The 17,400-nt window shown below is 54.9% G+C and overlaps 6 protein-coding genes across 6 annotated transcripts; 4 read left to right on the forward strand and 2 right to left on the reverse strand.

Moving 5' to 3' along the window:
* Positions 1 to 226: 226 nt before the first annotated feature.
* CCMA1212_002160 (uncharacterized protein) lies at positions 227 to 3,562 on the forward strand (the record flags this gene model as incomplete). Its single annotated transcript, XM_073699557.1, has 3 exons — positions 227 to 304; positions 398 to 2,960; positions 3,030 to 3,562. The coding sequence occupies 3 exons, from the start codon at positions 227 to 229 to the stop codon at positions 3,560 to 3,562; spliced, it is 3,174 nt and encodes a 1,057-aa protein (XP_073562714.1).
* Positions 3,563 to 4,012: 450 nt separating this feature from the next.
* Positions 4,013 to 6,459, reverse strand: CCMA1212_002161 (DNA polymerase epsilon subunit B; the record flags this gene model as incomplete). Its single annotated transcript, XM_073699558.1, has 2 exons — positions 4,013 to 5,684; positions 5,768 to 6,459. The coding sequence occupies 2 exons, from the start codon at positions 6,457 to 6,459 to the stop codon at positions 4,013 to 4,015; spliced, it is 2,364 nt and encodes a 787-aa protein (XP_073562713.1).
* Positions 6,460 to 6,843: 384 nt separating this feature from the next.
* Positions 6,844 to 7,676, forward strand: CCMA1212_002162 (uncharacterized protein; the record flags this gene model as incomplete). The annotated part of the gene is made up of 3 exons (XM_073699559.1): positions 6,844 to 6,930; positions 6,994 to 7,535; positions 7,598 to 7,676. The coding sequence occupies 3 exons, from the start codon at positions 6,844 to 6,846 to the stop codon at positions 7,674 to 7,676; spliced, it is 708 nt and encodes a 235-aa protein (XP_073562715.1).
* Positions 7,677 to 11,416: 3,740 nt separating this feature from the next.
* On the forward strand, positions 11,417 to 13,805 carry CCMA1212_002166 (Carbon catabolite-derepressing protein kinase; the record flags this gene model as incomplete). Its single annotated transcript, XM_073699560.1, has 4 exons — positions 11,417 to 11,805; positions 11,874 to 12,709; positions 12,802 to 13,440; positions 13,519 to 13,805. The coding sequence occupies 4 exons, from the start codon at positions 11,417 to 11,419 to the stop codon at positions 13,803 to 13,805; spliced, it is 2,151 nt and encodes a 716-aa protein (XP_073562712.1).
* Positions 13,806 to 14,066: 261 nt separating this feature from the next.
* On the forward strand, positions 14,067 to 14,528 carry CCMA1212_002167 (uncharacterized protein; the record flags this gene model as incomplete). Its single annotated transcript, XM_073699561.1, has 1 exon — positions 14,067 to 14,528. One exon carries the CDS (start codon positions 14,067 to 14,069, stop codon positions 14,526 to 14,528), a length of 462 nt encoding a protein of 153 aa, XP_073562711.1.
* Positions 14,529 to 14,755: 227 nt separating this feature from the next.
* On the reverse strand, positions 14,756 to 17,089 carry CCMA1212_002168 (Isocitrate lyase; the record flags this gene model as incomplete). Its single annotated transcript, XM_073699562.1, has 5 exons — positions 14,756 to 15,113; positions 15,175 to 16,070; positions 16,142 to 16,297; positions 16,366 to 16,630; positions 17,082 to 17,089. The coding sequence occupies 5 exons, from the start codon at positions 17,087 to 17,089 to the stop codon at positions 14,756 to 14,758; spliced, it is 1,683 nt and encodes a 560-aa protein (XP_073562710.1).
* Positions 17,090 to 17,400: the final 311 nt, after the last annotated feature.

Raw genomic sequence — 17,400 nt, forward strand, 5'->3', positions numbered from 1 at the left:
CGCTTCTGCACTCCAACAACTTTCTATCCATCGTCGTGGCAAGCTTCGTCCCAGCTTCAGCCGTTCGAGCGTGAGCCCACCGCCAGACCCGAGCCCGCGCAACTCCTGCCACAGCATCGCCAGCAATTTGACATACACAATTGGACCGCTCGCGGCCTCAACCGGACAGACGGCCGCGGGCCATCGTCGAGCCCACGAGAATGCTGTCCCGCCACAAACCGCAGCCATGAGCAGCTCCAACGGTAACGGCTCCTCGAACTCGACAGCGGCCACGCAGCCGCCCTCGCGGCCCTCCAAGAGGAGCGTATGTCACTCGCCTCGTCCCCGTTACGGATTGCTCTGCATGAGGGCTGTCCGCCAGACTCGCTCGCTAATTCAGACTCGTTCCGGTACATAGAAAATGCGCAATGGCACCTTCGTCATCCCTGCCACGGGCGAGCGGTCACGGCGCCAATTCACCCTCCGCGCGCCCAGAAACCGATCTCATTGCAATACACCCGAGCAGCGTCCGCCGGCTGCGTCTGGGATCTCGGCTGGACAGCGTATCCGGGCGGCCTCGAGGTTCGCTCGGACAAAGGCCCTGGCGGCGTGGGCGTGGCTCCAGACCGACGCGGGTCATCAGGTGCTCAAGTGTACTCTGGCATACCTCTTGGGCACTACGGCGACTTTTTGGCCGCCGCTCTCCAACTTCTTGGGCCGCAGAGATGGCAAGCACATTGCCGCCACCTTGACGGTGTACTTCCACCCCGCTCGCACCGCCGGATCCATGCTGGAGGCTGTCGTGATCGCCTGCGTGGCCGTGGTATATGCCGAGCTGGTCTGCATGTTGTCCATGGGCATAGCCATGGCCACTCGCGCCATATCGGGATCGACTGCCCCGGCACACGCCATTGTCCTGGTTGTCTGCATCGGGGGCGGTCTTGGATTGGTCGGTTGGACCAAGCAGCGATTAAACCAGCCCCTTGTGAATACCGCGTCTACCTTGGCGTCCATGGCCATTATATCGGTCATAACAAAGGAAGAGTCTGTTGCCAGCGGCTATTTCTCCACGGGCAAGATTGTACAGATGTTCAAGTTGCTGCTGCTTGGCATATCCTTCACCGTGGCTGTCAACCTCCTGGTGTGGCGCGTGTCCGCAAGAAAGGTGTTGCGCCGGTCTGTCCGCACCGCGGCTGTAGCATTGAGCGACCGCTTGTCCCTCGTCACCAGTGGCTTCTTGAATGGTTCGGAGGACGAGGTCAGCTCTCCCGAGTACACTCGGGCATCTGCCCAGTACAACTCGACGTATGCTCAAATAACGACGACTCTTCGAGAGGCCAAGATTGAGCAGTATGTCCTTGGCAGGGAGAAAATATACTCCCTGGACAAGCGTCTCATCAAGTCGTTGGAAACGCTGTCACAGGCAATCGGGGGTCTGCGTAGTGCGCTTCAGACACAGCTGGCGCTTCTCAAAGAGGGACCCAGCTCTGCCATGCCGCCGCCGCCGCCGCCGCCGAGCTTCTTCTCTCCTGAGCCGTCCGGCATGTCTCGAAGTGTTTCGTACTTTTCCGATGATACGAGAGATCGGCTGTCGGTCATTGAAGAGGACGAATTCGAGCGCCGTTCGGCCCTCAACAGCCATTCAGACCCTACCTTGGACAAGTCGCCCATCTTTCGCGTCCCGTCCGACATATTTGCACTGTTTTTGGCACTTTTGGGTCCTTCCATGAAGTCTTTGGCATACACTCTGTCTGAGACGCTGAAAGAGAATCCCTTTGGCAGACATCCCGAGGAGCAGGTGGCTGTCAACGACCATTTGCGCGCGAGCCTCCATGATGCGCTGGACCTGTACAACACTGCTAGAGGCAAGGCCCTTCGCCAGTTATATCGAAGCATCGAGCTCGGGAGATCACGGTCCGAGGATATCCAAGCCGATATTGAGGAGGTTGCCGCTGCTTGTGGCCACTTCTCCTTCTGCTTGCAGGCTGTGGCAGAGGAGATGGATGCTTATCTCGACGTCCTCGAATCCTTGGAGCGCTCGACGGAGTCTCTAGATCGCAGCTGGAAGTGGCTTAGGTTCTGGAGGCAGTGGAAGGTGTTTCAACGTCGCAGCGATCTTGATGCGGAGCAGCGGCCGCTGCTGGCTTCGAAGCCGAAGCGCAGCCGGGTGAAATTGCCTACACCAGGTGATTTGCCCAAAGCCATGTTGAAGAAGAGAGACTCGTTCCACTGGGATGCTGCGCCGCAGAAGACGAGTATGCTTGTTCGCAAACTATCCCAAGCTCTACTCGGGTTTCTTCGAGTTCTTACACGTGAGGATGTGCTCTTTGGCATCAAGGTCGGCATCGGTGCCATTCTGTGGGCCATGTTTGCCTTTATACCAGCTACGAGGCCGGTATATCAACACTGGAGAGGCGAATGGGGCCTGCTGTCTTACATGATTGTTGTCGGTATGACAACTGGTGCCTCCAACACAACGGGAAGCGCTCGGTTCATTGGCACACTGATTGGTGGTGCCTGTGCTTGCCTCGCATGGCTGGCGAGCATGTCCAACCCCTGGCTTCTTGAGCTCTGCACCGCCATTGTGGCGTTGGCCAACTTCTATGTGATCCTGGTGTTGAAGAAAGCTCCTCTGGGCAGAATTTCGCTGCTGGCGTACAATGTCATCGTCTTGTATGCTTATAGCCTGACGCAGAACGTGGATGACGACGACGACGATGAGGGCGGAATAGATCCTCTCATCTTCGAGATTACATACCATCGTGTAGTGGCAGTGACACTGGGAATCTTGTGGGGAATCCTCGTCTGTCGACTGCTGTGGCCCATCTCTGGAAGGAAGAAGTTTAGAGAGGGGCTGTCAGTACTATACCTGCAGCTTGGACTCATTTGGAAGCGCGGTCCTTTGGCTCCTTTACTCGAAGGGAACCGCGGTGGTCTGGAGTTCATGAAGGAGGGGGAGCAGACAGCCCTCAGAAGATATGGTAAGTTTTACACCTTATGGGAGTCGGTGTTGTTGCACCCGGCTGACTGAACGGCGTCTTTGTTTTCAGTTTACAAACTGGAGTCGTTGCGAGAATCTGCCAAATCCGAGTTTGAGCTCCGCGGGCCGTTCCCCAACGCTGCCTACGGCCGGATCATGCACTCAACCAAGCACATTCTGGACGGCATGTATGCCATGCGCCTCATCACGCAGCGCCGAGACACGCTCTCAGAGGGCGAGAGTGCCCTGCTAGAGATCACGGCCACCGAAAGGATGCAGCTCTGTCAACGCATCTGCCACGTTTTCCAAGTCCTTGCCTCGTGCGTCATGCTAGAGTACCCTCTCACGGACGCCATTCCCACAATCGACCGGACCAGAGACCGGCTGTTGAACAAGATATATCAGTACCGCAAGGAGCACATGGAGATGAACCTGAGGAACGACGAGGACGCCGTGCAGGCCGTGACACAAGAGCGAGACTATGCTCTGCTTTATGCGTATACCCTCGTCACGGCGCAGGTGGCTGCCGAGTTGAAGAAGATTAAGAAGGAAATTGAGGGCTTGTTTGGAGTGCTGCGCCAGGATGAACTTCTTTTGGAGTAAAAGGATGAAGAGAAGGAGATGTGGCATTGATCTGGCTCGACATGATTAAGGGCTCTGGGGGGTACCGAGGTCCTGACCGGAAGTATACGACTTTGTTTTCCTTGTCCTTGGCGAATTCCGGGGTGAAGGCTGGGTAATATCATGACTGGATGGGCATATGACGCATACGCAGCGGGTTCCCGTGATCACACACGGCTTTTGATTTCTGGGATATCGTAGATAAAATCTTCTATCTTCACTGGGAGTCATGATGCTTCATATCCATTGACCTTGGTATTCACAAACCCGGCTCATACATCATGCGTACAGACTGACGCTACGTCTGAATTTTATAAACACATTCCACCATGCAAGATTTTCCTTTGGTTCCCAATTCCCCCCCTTCTCTCACACCATGACCCTCCGACCAAACAAAAAGAAACACAAATCCAATGTCCTTTGCATGAGAACCTACAGCGTACACTCCCTCAACTTGCCCAACCGCCCAATCTCATACTCAACCCACCTCCCCACGCCCTTCCGCCCCGGCACGAGAACGCTCCCCGGGTTCATCACATGACACCCCTCGTACGTGATGCAGAACGGAGGCGCCGTCGTGTCGATCAGGGCCATGGCGGTAGGCAGGGGGTACAGGTGCAGCGCCGAGGCATAGTCCCAGTGCACGGGGCGCGTGGACTGCCGGAAGGGCGAGAGGTAGCCCTGGTCGAGGATCGTCTTGACGAGCTTCTGGGCGGTCTTGGTGTCGAGGGGGAGAGGGGCGGCGGCGGCGGGAGAAGGGAAGGGGGGGTTTTCGGGGGCTGCGGAGTCGAGGTCCATGGCGTCTTCTTCGGGCGCGGATGACGTTGGGTGGTCTTGTTGTTCCTTTGTGGCATCATGGGAAGTGTTGTGTTGTCCGGCGTCTGTTTCGGCGGGTGGTTTGCGCTTGAGAGTGACTGCTGTGCGTCTTAGCCTGGCGGATATATCGTCTCTGAACAGAACGATATCATGATTTGGCCCAAACAAGGACAATCTACTGGGGTTGCTGGTCCATATCGCTGAGCCCTGGACGCCAGTGTTGCCAGCCTCGGCGTTGGCGGTTGCAAAAGCACGACGTATGCGCGAGGTGAACATTTCAGGGACGGCCTTTCGGGGTAGCGGCACCGAGGCGCCGGCTGTAAAGGAGGAGACCCAGCCGTCATTGTCGCCGGGGACAAAGACAAAGGTCGAGGACTGGAGGAGGGTCGGGAAGTCGGAAAAGGCGGAAGCAAGGGCGTCAAAGTATTCTTTGTACTCGATGCTGCCGCCGCTGCCACCTCGGGCCATGACGGCGTGCTGCGTGAAGTTGCCGGCCAGGACAAACGTGAGTGGCGAGGTTCCTTCAGGCTCGGCGGCGTATAGCGACAGGATCTTGCGGAGGGCTTGGAGGGCCCGAGGTTGGTCGAGGTTGATCTCGCCGATGATCACCACCCGGTTTCGAGACGGCATGTCCGGCTCAGGGGCGGGCTGCAGCAGCCTCCTCTCTAGCCTTCGCATTTTCGATCCGACTGCACGCTCACTACCGACGCCGAGAAAGTCGATCCAGCCGAAACCTCCGCCAATGGTCTGGCCATGGTCTGCCGAGTCGGCCCCGGTGATGCCCAGTGTCGCCTTTCGCTTCTCGCAAGGAGGCTGTCCGATGAAGAAGCCCTGAAACCGGCCACCCAGGGTTCCTCCAACGCCGCTACTGCCGCTCAATCCTTTGCCGATCGACTCCTCTTCTTCCCCGTAGACGCCATCCACAAGGACCATCATGCCGGGACAAAACCATGCCGAATCCTCGGGAATGACGACGGCCTGTGAAAGATCGAGCGCAATGGTGCCTGTCAGGTCGCTTATTGCAAGGTCTCCTGTCGGCAACAAGTTCAGCTGGCCTAGCAGCATGTGATTGCTCCCATGTCGACCGAGCAGGTTGGCAATTGGCGTGATTTTGAGAGATTGTTGGTTGGAGAGTGAGCGGTGAAGAGTGTGTTTGCGGGATGAAGTGACGGAAGACGTCTGGAAGGATTCGTTTCGGAGGAGGCGTTGGTGGATGACGTGGTATCGGTTCCGAAACACGGTGGTTTTGTGGGAAGCCGGAGGTAGTAATGAGGGTTTGGCCGTGTCTCTGATATGGTTGGTTTGACGTGTGAGCTTCGAAGACACCGCTTAAAAGGCAGCATACGGAGCATTGAGAGGTGCTTATCTTACCTTTCAAAGTGCTTCTTATCCACATTGTAAAGGAGTCGTGGCTGCTCGTAGGCGTCAATGACCTTCAACCAAGCCCGGGCATCGCTGGTTTCGTCATCGTCCTCTGCCTCCTCATGCACGCCCAGTCCAGACATGCCAAAGCTGGCGTTGCTGTCTTGTCGAGGGAGCGCCACCGGCCTGATGCCCAGTCTAGCGTTTAATGTGTCGCTATCGTTGATATCCAGCATGCTGTCTCCTCTCGGGAGCCCTCTGGCCTGGCCTACGATCTTGCCGCCACTCATATTTCCCTCCAGGGTCTTGAGGATATCTTGCAGCTCCTTGCTAGACCCTTCCACTATGACGCCGCCGTTACGGTTCTTCCAGCTCCTGGCCACCTCTTCCAGCACCCTTTCTGCTAAGCCTTCCTCGCGCCATCCTGAGCCGCAATGTCGCCCAATGAAGGAGGCAAGCTCTTGTAGTGCAGACGATGTGAGGGTTAGAGAGTGCTTCTTTGTGAATGTACGGAAGGCGAGCGGTCGGAGGGTCGCGGGCGGGAGGATGATTGGGAGGATCGCAGCTTTAGGGGCATTGATACTGAATGGCTTCGGAGGGTGGACTGGAGTTCCAAACGCTGGAGAGGAGGAGGGCGCCACGGATGAGGATGGGACCAGAGGCCGCTGCTTGCGGAAGATGGGCGCTGGTGTTTTGTCCATGGTTCGGTGTGGTAGGCGTTAACAGCTTGAAGCCTGCATCGCTCGGCCGCAGTAGAGGGAGATATCGAGGGGGGGAGCCAGTTGCTTGACAGGAGATTTGGTGTTGAAGTTATGTTTAAAAATCCCACCTTTACTCAATTCACATGGTCAAGCTTATCGCGAACTTTTGGAGGGGGGACCGCGTCGACGCGTCTAATTGATTCTTGTAGATGCATAAATGCGCAAAACGGGGAGCGTGGGGTAACGTCCAGTCTTGGAGCTTCAATTACGGAAGCTGCCGCTCTGAATGACCTCATTGGACCTTGGACTTGCCGGGATCATCTTTTCATCCCGTCATAACGGAGACTTCACCATCTCTAATACAAAGACTCAAAGACCGCAAAAATGATGTCAACAAAGTTTCGAGTCAAATCCCAAAAAGTTGGACTGTTCATCAGAGCAGTATCTACGCTGAGGAACAACGCCTTCATTGTGAGTTGCAGCGGTTCCATACAGATTCCGTTGAGATCCCACAGCTGACCAAACCCATCTCAGAAAGTCTTCAAAGATACATCAGCACCTTCATCACATATCCTCACCTATCTAGACTCAGATCCTCCTTCAAAATCGCTCGCCATTGGTTCTACCACAGCCATCCCCCCAACCCCTCAATCCTTCAAACAAAACCCCAAGTTCGTCTCGATCCTCAATGAAGTCGTGGCCGAATACGGCCATCAGGACGAGGATGTAATCTCACAGGCAAAAGCCTTCGCAAGCCCGGGCGGCTTCAACCTCGGATCTGGAGGCTCATTCTTCCCTGGCCAACGTCAGTCGCGCCATCAAGGGTCCTCTCGGAAGCAAGGAGGTGGAGGCGGAGCTGGGGGAGACGGAGCTGGAGGAGCGAGCGCGCAGGGCGGTCCAGGAGGTGGAGGCCGGGGCGGATTTGTCCATCTGAGCGACCGCAGGAATCCGCCGGATTTTGGTCGGATTGCCTGGCCAGAAGACATCCTGGGCAGCGTTGAAGTGGACGATTCCGGACAGGTTGTCGGCAAGCTGCAGCCGAGCGGAACGTACAGGATCGTGACCAACGAAGGAATGTAAGTTGAGCAACTGCAACCGATTATGTTGTCCTTCTTTTTGGCTAATCATTGCACTGCAGCCTCAATCTGAGCCCATTCTTGAGAGGCAAGCTGATCGATAGACTGCGCAAGGAGGAGGCACAGGAGAGGGGCGTTTGATATAGCCGGACGTGTTCAGAAGCTCGAAGAGAGCCATGCAATCGATGTGACTGCCAATGGTTTCGATGGGTCTCGGCTGCCGGCATCTCTCAAGCTCTCTCCGCCGCTGCCTGAATCTTTTAGTCTCGATGGGTCACTCAGCATGCGGACTTGGCCGTCTCGCAGATGTATACATACCAAACCTAAGCACGGTTCCGCTGAACTGAGCCCCGAGAAGGGAACGCATTATGCCATGATCTGCCACCATGCGAAGAACTACTGGGCATGAATCTCCAAAGGGCAAAGTAATAAATTCTATCAAACAAAAAGCCCGAGGCAAATCCCCTTTTAGTGAGGCCTTTGGAACGAACGAATGCTGGTGACGTTGCTCGCGGGTGAGTCTTGCTGCCACAGCAACAAAGCATTCGACGTGTTCCCGTGTGCCAGAAACGTCTCTCTGAACAAGGCAGCACTCCATCATATCACGGCATCTGGCGAGATGGCCGAGTTGGTTATGGCGTCAGGTTAAGGCTACCTTAACAGCAATTCCTGGTGGAGCAATCCGCGTGGGTTCGAGTCCCACTCTCGTCAAGAAGTTCTTTTTTTGCTCTTTTGCTCTCTATATTGTTTCTTTTTTTTTTCCTTTTGGCCTTGGTTTACGTGTAAAGAGGACCTTGTGCGCATACCAACGTGAGAGAGGCTTGCCCTCGAATTCTGTGTTGCCATTCTTGTGTCACTTTCCTCTTGGCCACACTAGTCTTTTCGGCAAAGCCGTATAAAGACTTCAAGGGGGTTTGTGTTGTCCCTAGCTATGATGATATTCATACCTTACTTCCAATGTAGAATGGCAAGAAGATGTGCAGAACCGCCGGGAGACCAAAGTTCTGGAGATGTTTTCTGTGTGAAAATTTGCAGCTATTAGGTAGCTTTCTGACGCCAAACTACGTACCTAGTAGTGGTCAAGAGAGGTTGGTGGAGCCTCAAGAAAACAGTCTTCAGCCTGGATGAGTCTTGAGTAGAATAAATAACGACGAGGTTGCTCTAATAAACGCCAATTGGCATTATCGTAGACAAGAAGCGTACCTTGAGCTTTCTGGAGCAAGCCCAATGGCGTTGTTGAGGAGCACGATTAGCTTCCGGACTGTCCCATAGGCTCATCAGCTCCAATACACCAGCACCAAACAAGCAAGAACAAGCGTAATTGGTTTAGTGGTAAAATTCTCCGTTGCCATCCGCAACGTCGGGGAGCCCTGGGTTCGATTCCCAGATTACGCATTGGGTTTCTTTTTTCGATGGCATTTCTTTCTTTTCCTTTTTCTTTTTTGATTTCCTTTTTACCTCGACTACGAGATACGGATGAATACTCTCATCCAGGACATCTGTACGCTCTGCAACAAATTGCTTGTATACGATTCGTTGACTCATCAATCAGGACCTTTCTTCGACGCATGTGTTGGGAATAGTGGAAACCATGCGGTAGGTGCTCGCGGCTTTAAAGTCCAATCCAGCTTTTTAGTTGACACGCCGAATCTCTAAACTGCATCATTGAGTCCGGACATCGCTGTTTAAACGCCCCAGTGTTTGTTTCTCTTTTGCGTGGTGCTTTTTGTCACTAAGACGCGACTTGTGACTACGGACGTGCCTTCCTTGGTATTGCACATTTGGACTTGTGCGCACATTGTATCGGGTATATAAGGCAACACAGTATTTGAACTACCATACTAAAGGAAATAATAGGAAAGTAAGCCGAAGATTGATTATCTTACCCGGCCCGAGATTTGGCAGGCGAGGCAGCGAATGTGTCCTGTTCGCTCATCAACTGATCTGCTTAATCTTCGCGATTGTCGGGTAAGTGAGTTTGGTGAGATCCTAAACACCATTTGCAGAGAATGGCGGACCCGCTCTTTCGTCAACAGCCTCACAACAGAGGCTGAGCTATTTCAAGCCACGTATCTGAAGGAGCGGGTTCAGAACGCCAGCGGCTTATTGAACTCGATATCGCGAGAATTATCAATCTACCTCTGGAACTTGCATTCCCGAGTCTCTACAAGATACTACCGTTCTACATCCTCAGGGGATCAGGAGCTTCTAAATTTGAGGTTGAAGCTTTATAAGCTATGATAAAAAGAAACTACGTCATCAATGGGTCTCTTAGCTCAGTGGCTAGAGCGAGAGATTGCAGTTTCGCGCAGTCATCTCTAGGTCGCGTGTTCGATTCACGCAGAGACCTCTTTTTTTTTTTGACCCTTGCGCCGACTTACTCCTTGCTCCCGATGTATCTTCCTCCCCTTACTTTCATTTTCCCCTCCTCCATCTTTGCCGTCTTCTATTCTCTTACGCTGTTCTCTACTAGACTGACTCGTCCCTGTAAGCTCTTCTTCGCCCTACGCCCTCTAATTCGCTATAGCTCTTCAGCCACGCTGCAATGACACGTGCGCAGCCGACGCCCAAGAATTCCATAGAAGCAAAGGTGCTCGCTCTGCTCAACTGCGAGCTTATTCAAGGCATGTTAATTATAAATGTCAGAGATGCTCCGGAGATAAAAGCCCATGTTATGTCGCCAAAGTCGTATGACAATTGCCGAGTGGCAATGCAATGATGATGATGGATGGTGGTGCTGTCAGAGAGCGGTTGAAGCCGTCTGTTCTTTGGTTGCCCCAAACAATCGGGCTACGAAGACCCAATCAGAGGAAGCCTTTGGCAGGAATGCGATACATCTCATGCAGGTCTCAGGCTAATGCTGGTGAAGGCTGTCAGCGGGACGAGGCTGTTGCTACTGACGATGCACAATGGTGCTCCGTATGTACACGGAAATGACATGTGAAGAGGCTGGCTGGGAGACGTGCGTATTGCCTGAGGCGGATGCAGAAGAGATCTTCAGTGGCTTGCTTGTCGACGGATACCGACATATTTGGGTAGCTTTCATGTCTCAACGGTGATTCTATCCGTGCAGACAGTTCGTTGGTTGATCCATGAATTATTATCTGGCCAAGAGAGAAGAGGGCCGGCCGTCTTCGATACGGGCATCGTCTCATACTAGGTAAGTAGGTACCTTAGTAGTACTGCAGCATCGAGCCCGTTTGTCCTCTGGTACCATCCAAGTGCAGCTCCCCTCAGCTTGACACAACATCGATGCTGGACTGAAACATTGGTGGCATTCCATGGAGCTCACGGATCTGGTCTCAGCATATCTGCAGAGTTGAGATGGCGCAACGGCTGAGCGGACGAGTAGGCGAGTCGAGTCCTTTCTGCTCATATCAATGGAGGACATGGATCAGCTCGGGCGGTACGGAGTACTAGGTAGTGACCAGCTGTGAACGGCCAGGCCGCTGAAGGCGCCTGTAATCCGTCGAGCCTTGGCGGCTGCTGCCCTCCAATTGTCCGCTAATTGTCCTGCTGGGCGCACTCCACACCAGCCGCCCTAGCGCGCACACGTACTGCGGTACCGCGCCGTCTAGGCGGCTGGCCCTGCTGTAATTTTCCGGACTTGGTACTGCTAGTGACGTTACCCCTCCATCTCGGCCAGCCCAACCCAGTTGAACCCAGACGGACCCAGAAACTCTCTGCCCGGTTGCCCCAAAGCCAAAAGCCAGCATTTCCAGGTTCTTCCCCGTCTGGCATTGATTGACCGCGGATCCGAGAGTTTAATCTCGAATTATCCATCATCCTTATCTCTCCTCGAGTCCATCCTCCGGCGGCAGCATATAAAGCCCTCTCCCCTCCCCGCGAGCGCGGTCCAGCCCAGCCTCCTGCCGCTCGCCATGGTCCCCCGAGGCTTCGACGATGAGGAGTTGACCATCTCCATGTCGTCCACCCACGTCCGGCGTCACCAGCAGCAGCAACAGCAGCAGCCGCCTCCGTCCCAGCCGCAGCAGGGCGACGCTGCGAATGCGCCCACCGCCATGGCGCGAGCCGACCAGCCGCAGGACAAGACCAAGACGGAGCAGCGGATTGGCGCCTACACCGTCGTCCGGACCTTGGGCGAGGGCTCCTTTGGCAAGGTGCGGCTGGCCATCCACAACGGCACCGGCCAGAAGGTCGCCCTCAAGATCATCACCAGGAAGAAGCTCATCAGCCGCGACATGGCCGGCCGTGTCGAGCGCGAGATTGAGTATCTGCAGCTGCTGCGGCACCCGCACATCATCAAGCTGTACGCTGACCTCTGGCCAATTTCTGTCTGTTATGCTAGGGCTTCCAAGACTCTAACCGTTCGAGCAGCTATACCGTCATCAAGACCCCCTCCGAGATCATCATGGTGCTCGAGTACGCAGGCGGCGAGCTATTCGACTACATTGTCCAGAACGGCCGCATGAAGGAGGCAGAGGCACGCCGCTTCTTCCAGCAGATGATCTGTGCCGTTGAGTACTGCCACCGCCACAAGATCGTACACCGCGACCTGAAGCCCGAGAACCTGCTGCTGGACGAGAACCTCAACGTCAAGATTGCCGACTTCGGCCTCAGCAACATCATGACCGACGGCAACTTTCTCAAGACGAGCTGCGGCAGTCCCAACTACGCTGCCCCCGAGGTCATTGGCGGGAAGCTCTACGCCGGCCCCGAGGTCGACGTATGGAGCTGCGGCGTCATCCTCTACGTTCTTCTCGTCGGCAGGCTGCCCTTTGACGACGAGCACATCCCTAGCCTCTTTGCCAAGATCGCAAGGGGCACCTACAGCATGCCGCAGTGGATGCCGCCAGGCGCGGCCGCCTTGATCAAGGGCATGCTGGTGGTCAATCCCGTGCAGCGCATGACGATTGACGAGATCAGGGCTGACCCGTGGTTCAACACCGACTTGCCTGCGTACCTGCAGCCTCCCGTCGAGGAGTTCTTCAACACCGGCGTCGACCCCAACAAGGCAATCAAGAAGAGTGATATTGCGCCCAATGCCCCCGAAAAGGTGCAGGAGAAGCTGCATAACGAAGTCACTGAAAAGATCAGCAAGACGATGGGTTATGGCAAAGACGACGTGGAGGAGGCTCTCCAGTCTGATGAGCCTTCCGCCATCAAAGATGCCTACATGATTGTCCGAGAAAACAAGCTCATGCTAGCGAACAGTGAGTCCACACAAGGCTTTCCCGTTCCTCCCCTTTTCTTGCCGCCCGTTTGTAACCAAGCCAGCCGTTTACTAACTGCCTTCGAGACCCAGACGCCGGCCTCACTGGGGATGAAGGCAGTCCTATGATGAGCATATCATCTACACGATCCGCCATTTCGCCAGGAGGCGCATCCCCTCGCCCGTATGTCACCAAAGTCGGTATTCTACCCAGCAGTCTTCCCGCCTACCACAAGGATTACATGGAGAGGGAAAAGAACGGGACCGGCCACGACCCCGTCACTCCGGCCATCACCATCAACGACGAGCTGCCCGTCACTCGCACCGAGGCCGAAAAAGAGGAGGCAGCACGTCGCTTGAATCCCCACTCCCGCAGTGCTCTGCGTCTGGACGAGTCCAGCAAACGCCCGCAGGGCATGACGCCGATCACCGCCCCAGTCAAGAAGCCCAAGCCTGTGCGCTGGCAATTTGGCATAAGATCTCGCAATGCACCCTGGGAGGCCCTCCTTTGCATCCACAAGGCCCTGAATAAGCTGGGCGCATCCCATCTCCGCGACGAAGGCTATGATGAGGCGCAGCGGAGAGGGGTCGAAGATGCCGCAAGCCGCGATGGCAGTTTCGCAAACGGCGCCCCCTTAGAAAAAGTACCCCACGGACATGACAAGGATCCCGCGAGGAGGTATAAGCTGCCTGCGGATCCGTGGCACATCCAAGTCAGATGGCCATCAACAAGTAAGTCTCGAACTGTGTCTTGTTCCATGCTCCGGGCTTTGAGAGACTGTCGTCTAACGAGCGGAACTAAACAACTAGGCATGCAAGCAGAGGCAGACCGTCGAGATGATCTTGAGTCCAAGACCGGATCTCCCGACAGCTTCGTCTACACCCGTGGAGACTCGACCTCACGCAAGGACTTTGTCGCCTTGCACATGGACATCCAAATCTATGAGATGGAGCAAGGGGTCTATCTCGTCGACTTCAAGTGCTCGGGCTACGAGACCCAGGACGGAAGGCTGCTCGAGGAGAAGGAGGTCACCAGTCCGTTCCCGTTCCTCGACCGGGCGGCCAAACTAATTATGCAGCTGGCCGAGGCCGACTAGGTTCGCCGCGGCTTTGCTGCCTTTGGGCGCTTTTGGCCCACTGGGTCGATGACCACCAAGTTCATTCCTGGCTGAGGGTTCTCCATATACCCTCGAGTAAGGACGAAGGACGAGAGAACCACTAGGAATGATCTCAGAGGTCTGCTCTCCCTCATATTCCTGGTGTTTGAGCTTCGTGGTTCCTTTGTTTGTACTTTGCCCCCCCCTTTCCTCCCCTTTTCACCTTGCTCCCTATCTCTTCACCCTTTCTCTTCAAAATGGATGGCCCTGCAACATTCGGAAGTCTCCTCCATTGTTGCTTTGCTTTCCAACCTCTGCCTCTTCCTTTCTAACTTCTCACTCACCTTTCGCATCGTAATTTTCCCTTTTTTTTTTTTTTTTTTTCCCTCTTGTTCTGGGTGGGCGTCAAATCTGGGTTTAGAAACTTTTGGGGTGCGCAGCGTTTATTGTCAGCGCCAACGGCGGGGGATGACTGGGCATGGAAAGTGTAAAACTGGGCGGAAGGGTATCGGGCGAGCCGATGGGCATGGGCCGGGTTCGTTCTTGACGATGGATGAGTCGCAAAACGTTCAGAATGCCGAACAACAAGCAAATGAACAGGAGGGACTGCTGCTGTTGCGCAGGCCTCTCTTCTTCTTCTCCTTCTTTCAGCCTTTTGAATTTGCTGAAGCTGTGAGAAGAAAGAAGACGGTAGTCACTATAGGTACATATTTTAATGTGTAACAATTTTTTTGTATTTTGTTAAATCTGGCTACTGGCATGGCTGTGCCTAATCATGACAATGACAGCTGGAATGAACATCGTGCATTCATCTTCGATTCAAGCAGTCTCCCAACTATTACGGGGACACTATGTCCAACGTGCTTCTCCCCTCATCCTCTGGAACAGGGTATAAAGAATGGCGAAAGGAGGGTGGTAATGGTACAACGAGAGGCAACAAGGATCCCTCTCTAATGGAACTGATCCTCAGTCACACCCTTACCCATGGCCGCCGTAGAACTAACTCCACCAGTCACCATCTTCTGCAGCTCATCGACGTAATTGGCGCCACTCCATTTCTGGTGCTTCACCACGTCGACGCCCTGTTCCATCTCGGGTTCCTGGACGAGCTCGCCGTATGCGCGCATGCCGTGGGAGGCGTAGGCACGGGCGAACTGGTCGCTGATCAGAGCGGTGGTGTGCAGGCCAGCAAGCGTGATGAACTGCCAGCAGTAGCCCAGGCTTGCAAGGCGGCGGATGTACGTCTCCTGCTCGTCACGAGGCATAGCGGTCTTCCAGTTGAAGGAGGGCGAAAGGTTATAAGCGAGTCTGTGTCGATACGGGTTAGTCATATGGCAGAAAGAAAGGGGAGAGAGACGGGATGGCTTACTTCTTCTCCGGCCACACGGCGTGAACACCATCGGCAAACTCCTTGGCCTGAGCATAGTCGGGCAGTTTGCTCTCCATCCAGACGGCGTCACAGAAGGGGCCATAAGCAATGGCACGGTTGATGGCACAGTCACAGCCACCCTGCAGGCGGTAGTATCCCTCTCGGGTCCGAGGGGCGTCCCAATCAAAGAAGACGTCTTTTCCAAGGAGACTCTTGGCCAGGGCACGAGCCTCAGCGTTGCTCTTCCCCTTTGAGCCAGCAAGGTAGTCACTCTTGATCTTGGCAGCATTGGGAGAGCCGCTGGCCTCAATGGCAGCCACGACGGCGTCATCGAATCTCTTTAGGCCAGCAGAAGCGATCCACTGGTCCTCGATACGCTGGAGATCCTCACCAGTCTTTCCGGCCTGCTCGGCAGCAAGCATAAGATCATTCAGGGGCTGCAGGTTAGGGTTTGTAGAGCCAAGGATGAAGGCGTGATCACGAGGATCGATTGTTGTGGTGATGAGCGTCGCAGCTTCAGCGTCGGTTCGGGCGATAGCAATCAAGTCAACGCCCATGATATCAGCCTGCGCGCGAATGGCAACCAGGCGATTGATGTGCTCGCTGATGGGGACGAGAACCTTGCCGGCCATGTGTCCGCACTTCTTTGTGCCGGGCGCCTGATCTTCGATATGGATACCAGCAGCACCCTTCTCAACGAAGAGCTTGGTGAGCTTCATGACAGCAGTCAGGCCACCATGGCCAGTATCAGCATCGGCAATGATGGGTCGGAGGTAGTCGATGTTGGCCACTTTAGATCGCTGAGACTTGGGAACGCTCAGACGCTCCTGACGTTGCTTTCGATCATGGAAGAGCTGGGCCGTGAAGAGATGACCGACTTTGTTGGGCACAGTAGTCTAGGAAGGACTATCAGCCAAAGCGGTCCTTGTGCGTCCTTGTGCGTATGTCAGGCGTTCGAAGAACTTACGTAGGGGTAGTCTGCCAAATCGGGACCTGGCTCATCAGATGCCGAGGCAGTTGAAGATGATTGCCAGCCGGAGACATAGACGGTGTCGAGGTACTTGGCCATCTGAGTGACCATTGTAGGCTCCAAGCAGCCATAGGTGTAGCTGGCATCTTTGTTCTAATTCTGCTGTTAGTAGGCCATTTTAGATATTCTATCACATCGTACGAATCACTTGAATGACTCACCTGGAAGCGGTTCTCCAGGATATTCCACAGCTTCTTAGCCTGAGCATTGCTGGGATACTCAATCTTCAGATGGCCTCGCTTGGAGACAATCTGCTCGGCGGTAAAGGGACGCTTCGTGTGCCTCCATCGTGAATCGCGCCACCATTCCTTGACCTGCTCGACCTCCTTTTGGAAGAGCTCGTCTTCAATCTCCGGGTTTACAGCCGGCGTCACCATATTGTTGGAAGCCATGATGGAGAGATGCAAGTGGTTGCTGCTTGTCAATCTAGGGACGGGTCAGGTCAATTGTGTAAAAAAGGCAGATGAAGGTCCAGGAGAATGTCGCACGACCCAAGGAGCTTCAAAAAGATAAGATGTAGAGCAGAAGGGGGATTGTTAAAAAGAAGGAAGAAGAAGAAGAAGAGGACCGAGTTAAAGTTTAAGCCGAGTCACAGGCTACGACCCTCGCCCTCACGCAAAGCACCAACAGACGCCGTCCCAGCCATGGTGCTCCGAGCCAAGCCACAACCCCAGCTGTCACAGTCTCTCCCTTTCCTCCATTTCACCTCGGATCTGGCAGTCTGACTCCTCCCCAGCTTCTGAAGGAGCGCCGGAATAGCCCGACACCCTCTGCGACTCCCCGCCATCCACTTAGACGAGGGCCAGTGACAATCCGAGCTCGGCATTCAGACAAAGGCCATATGCTTGAAGATCCCACAAACCCCCCCTGCAGCGACCCAGACATCGTGACGTACCCCCGAGCTTCCCAGGGTGCTGAGGCAAAGCAAGGGCCACGGAAAGGATAGCTGAAAGAGCGTTGCCCCGGAGTCCAGATTGCGGCGCGGCTCCAGCTCGGCTCAAGGGGAGCTCTGGAACCAAGGTGATGGGCGTGGGTTCGAGTTGTGGTTGGTAGCCGCCATTGGCCGAGATGCCGAAACGAGGGTCAGCCGTCGGCCCCGCGTTTTGGTCGAATGGCCTCCATGTGTCCGTACCTTCGCACTAAGACGGATCGATGGGTACAGTATTATATAAGGTATCGTCGTGCTCATCCAGGCG

This window comes from Trichoderma ghanense, assembly GCF_004382785.1.
Source record: "Trichoderma ghanense strain CCMA-1212 chromosome Unknown scaffold_1, whole genome shotgun sequence".
Taxonomy (NCBI): Eukaryota; Fungi; Ascomycota; class Sordariomycetes; order Hypocreales; family Hypocreaceae; genus Trichoderma; species Trichoderma ghanense.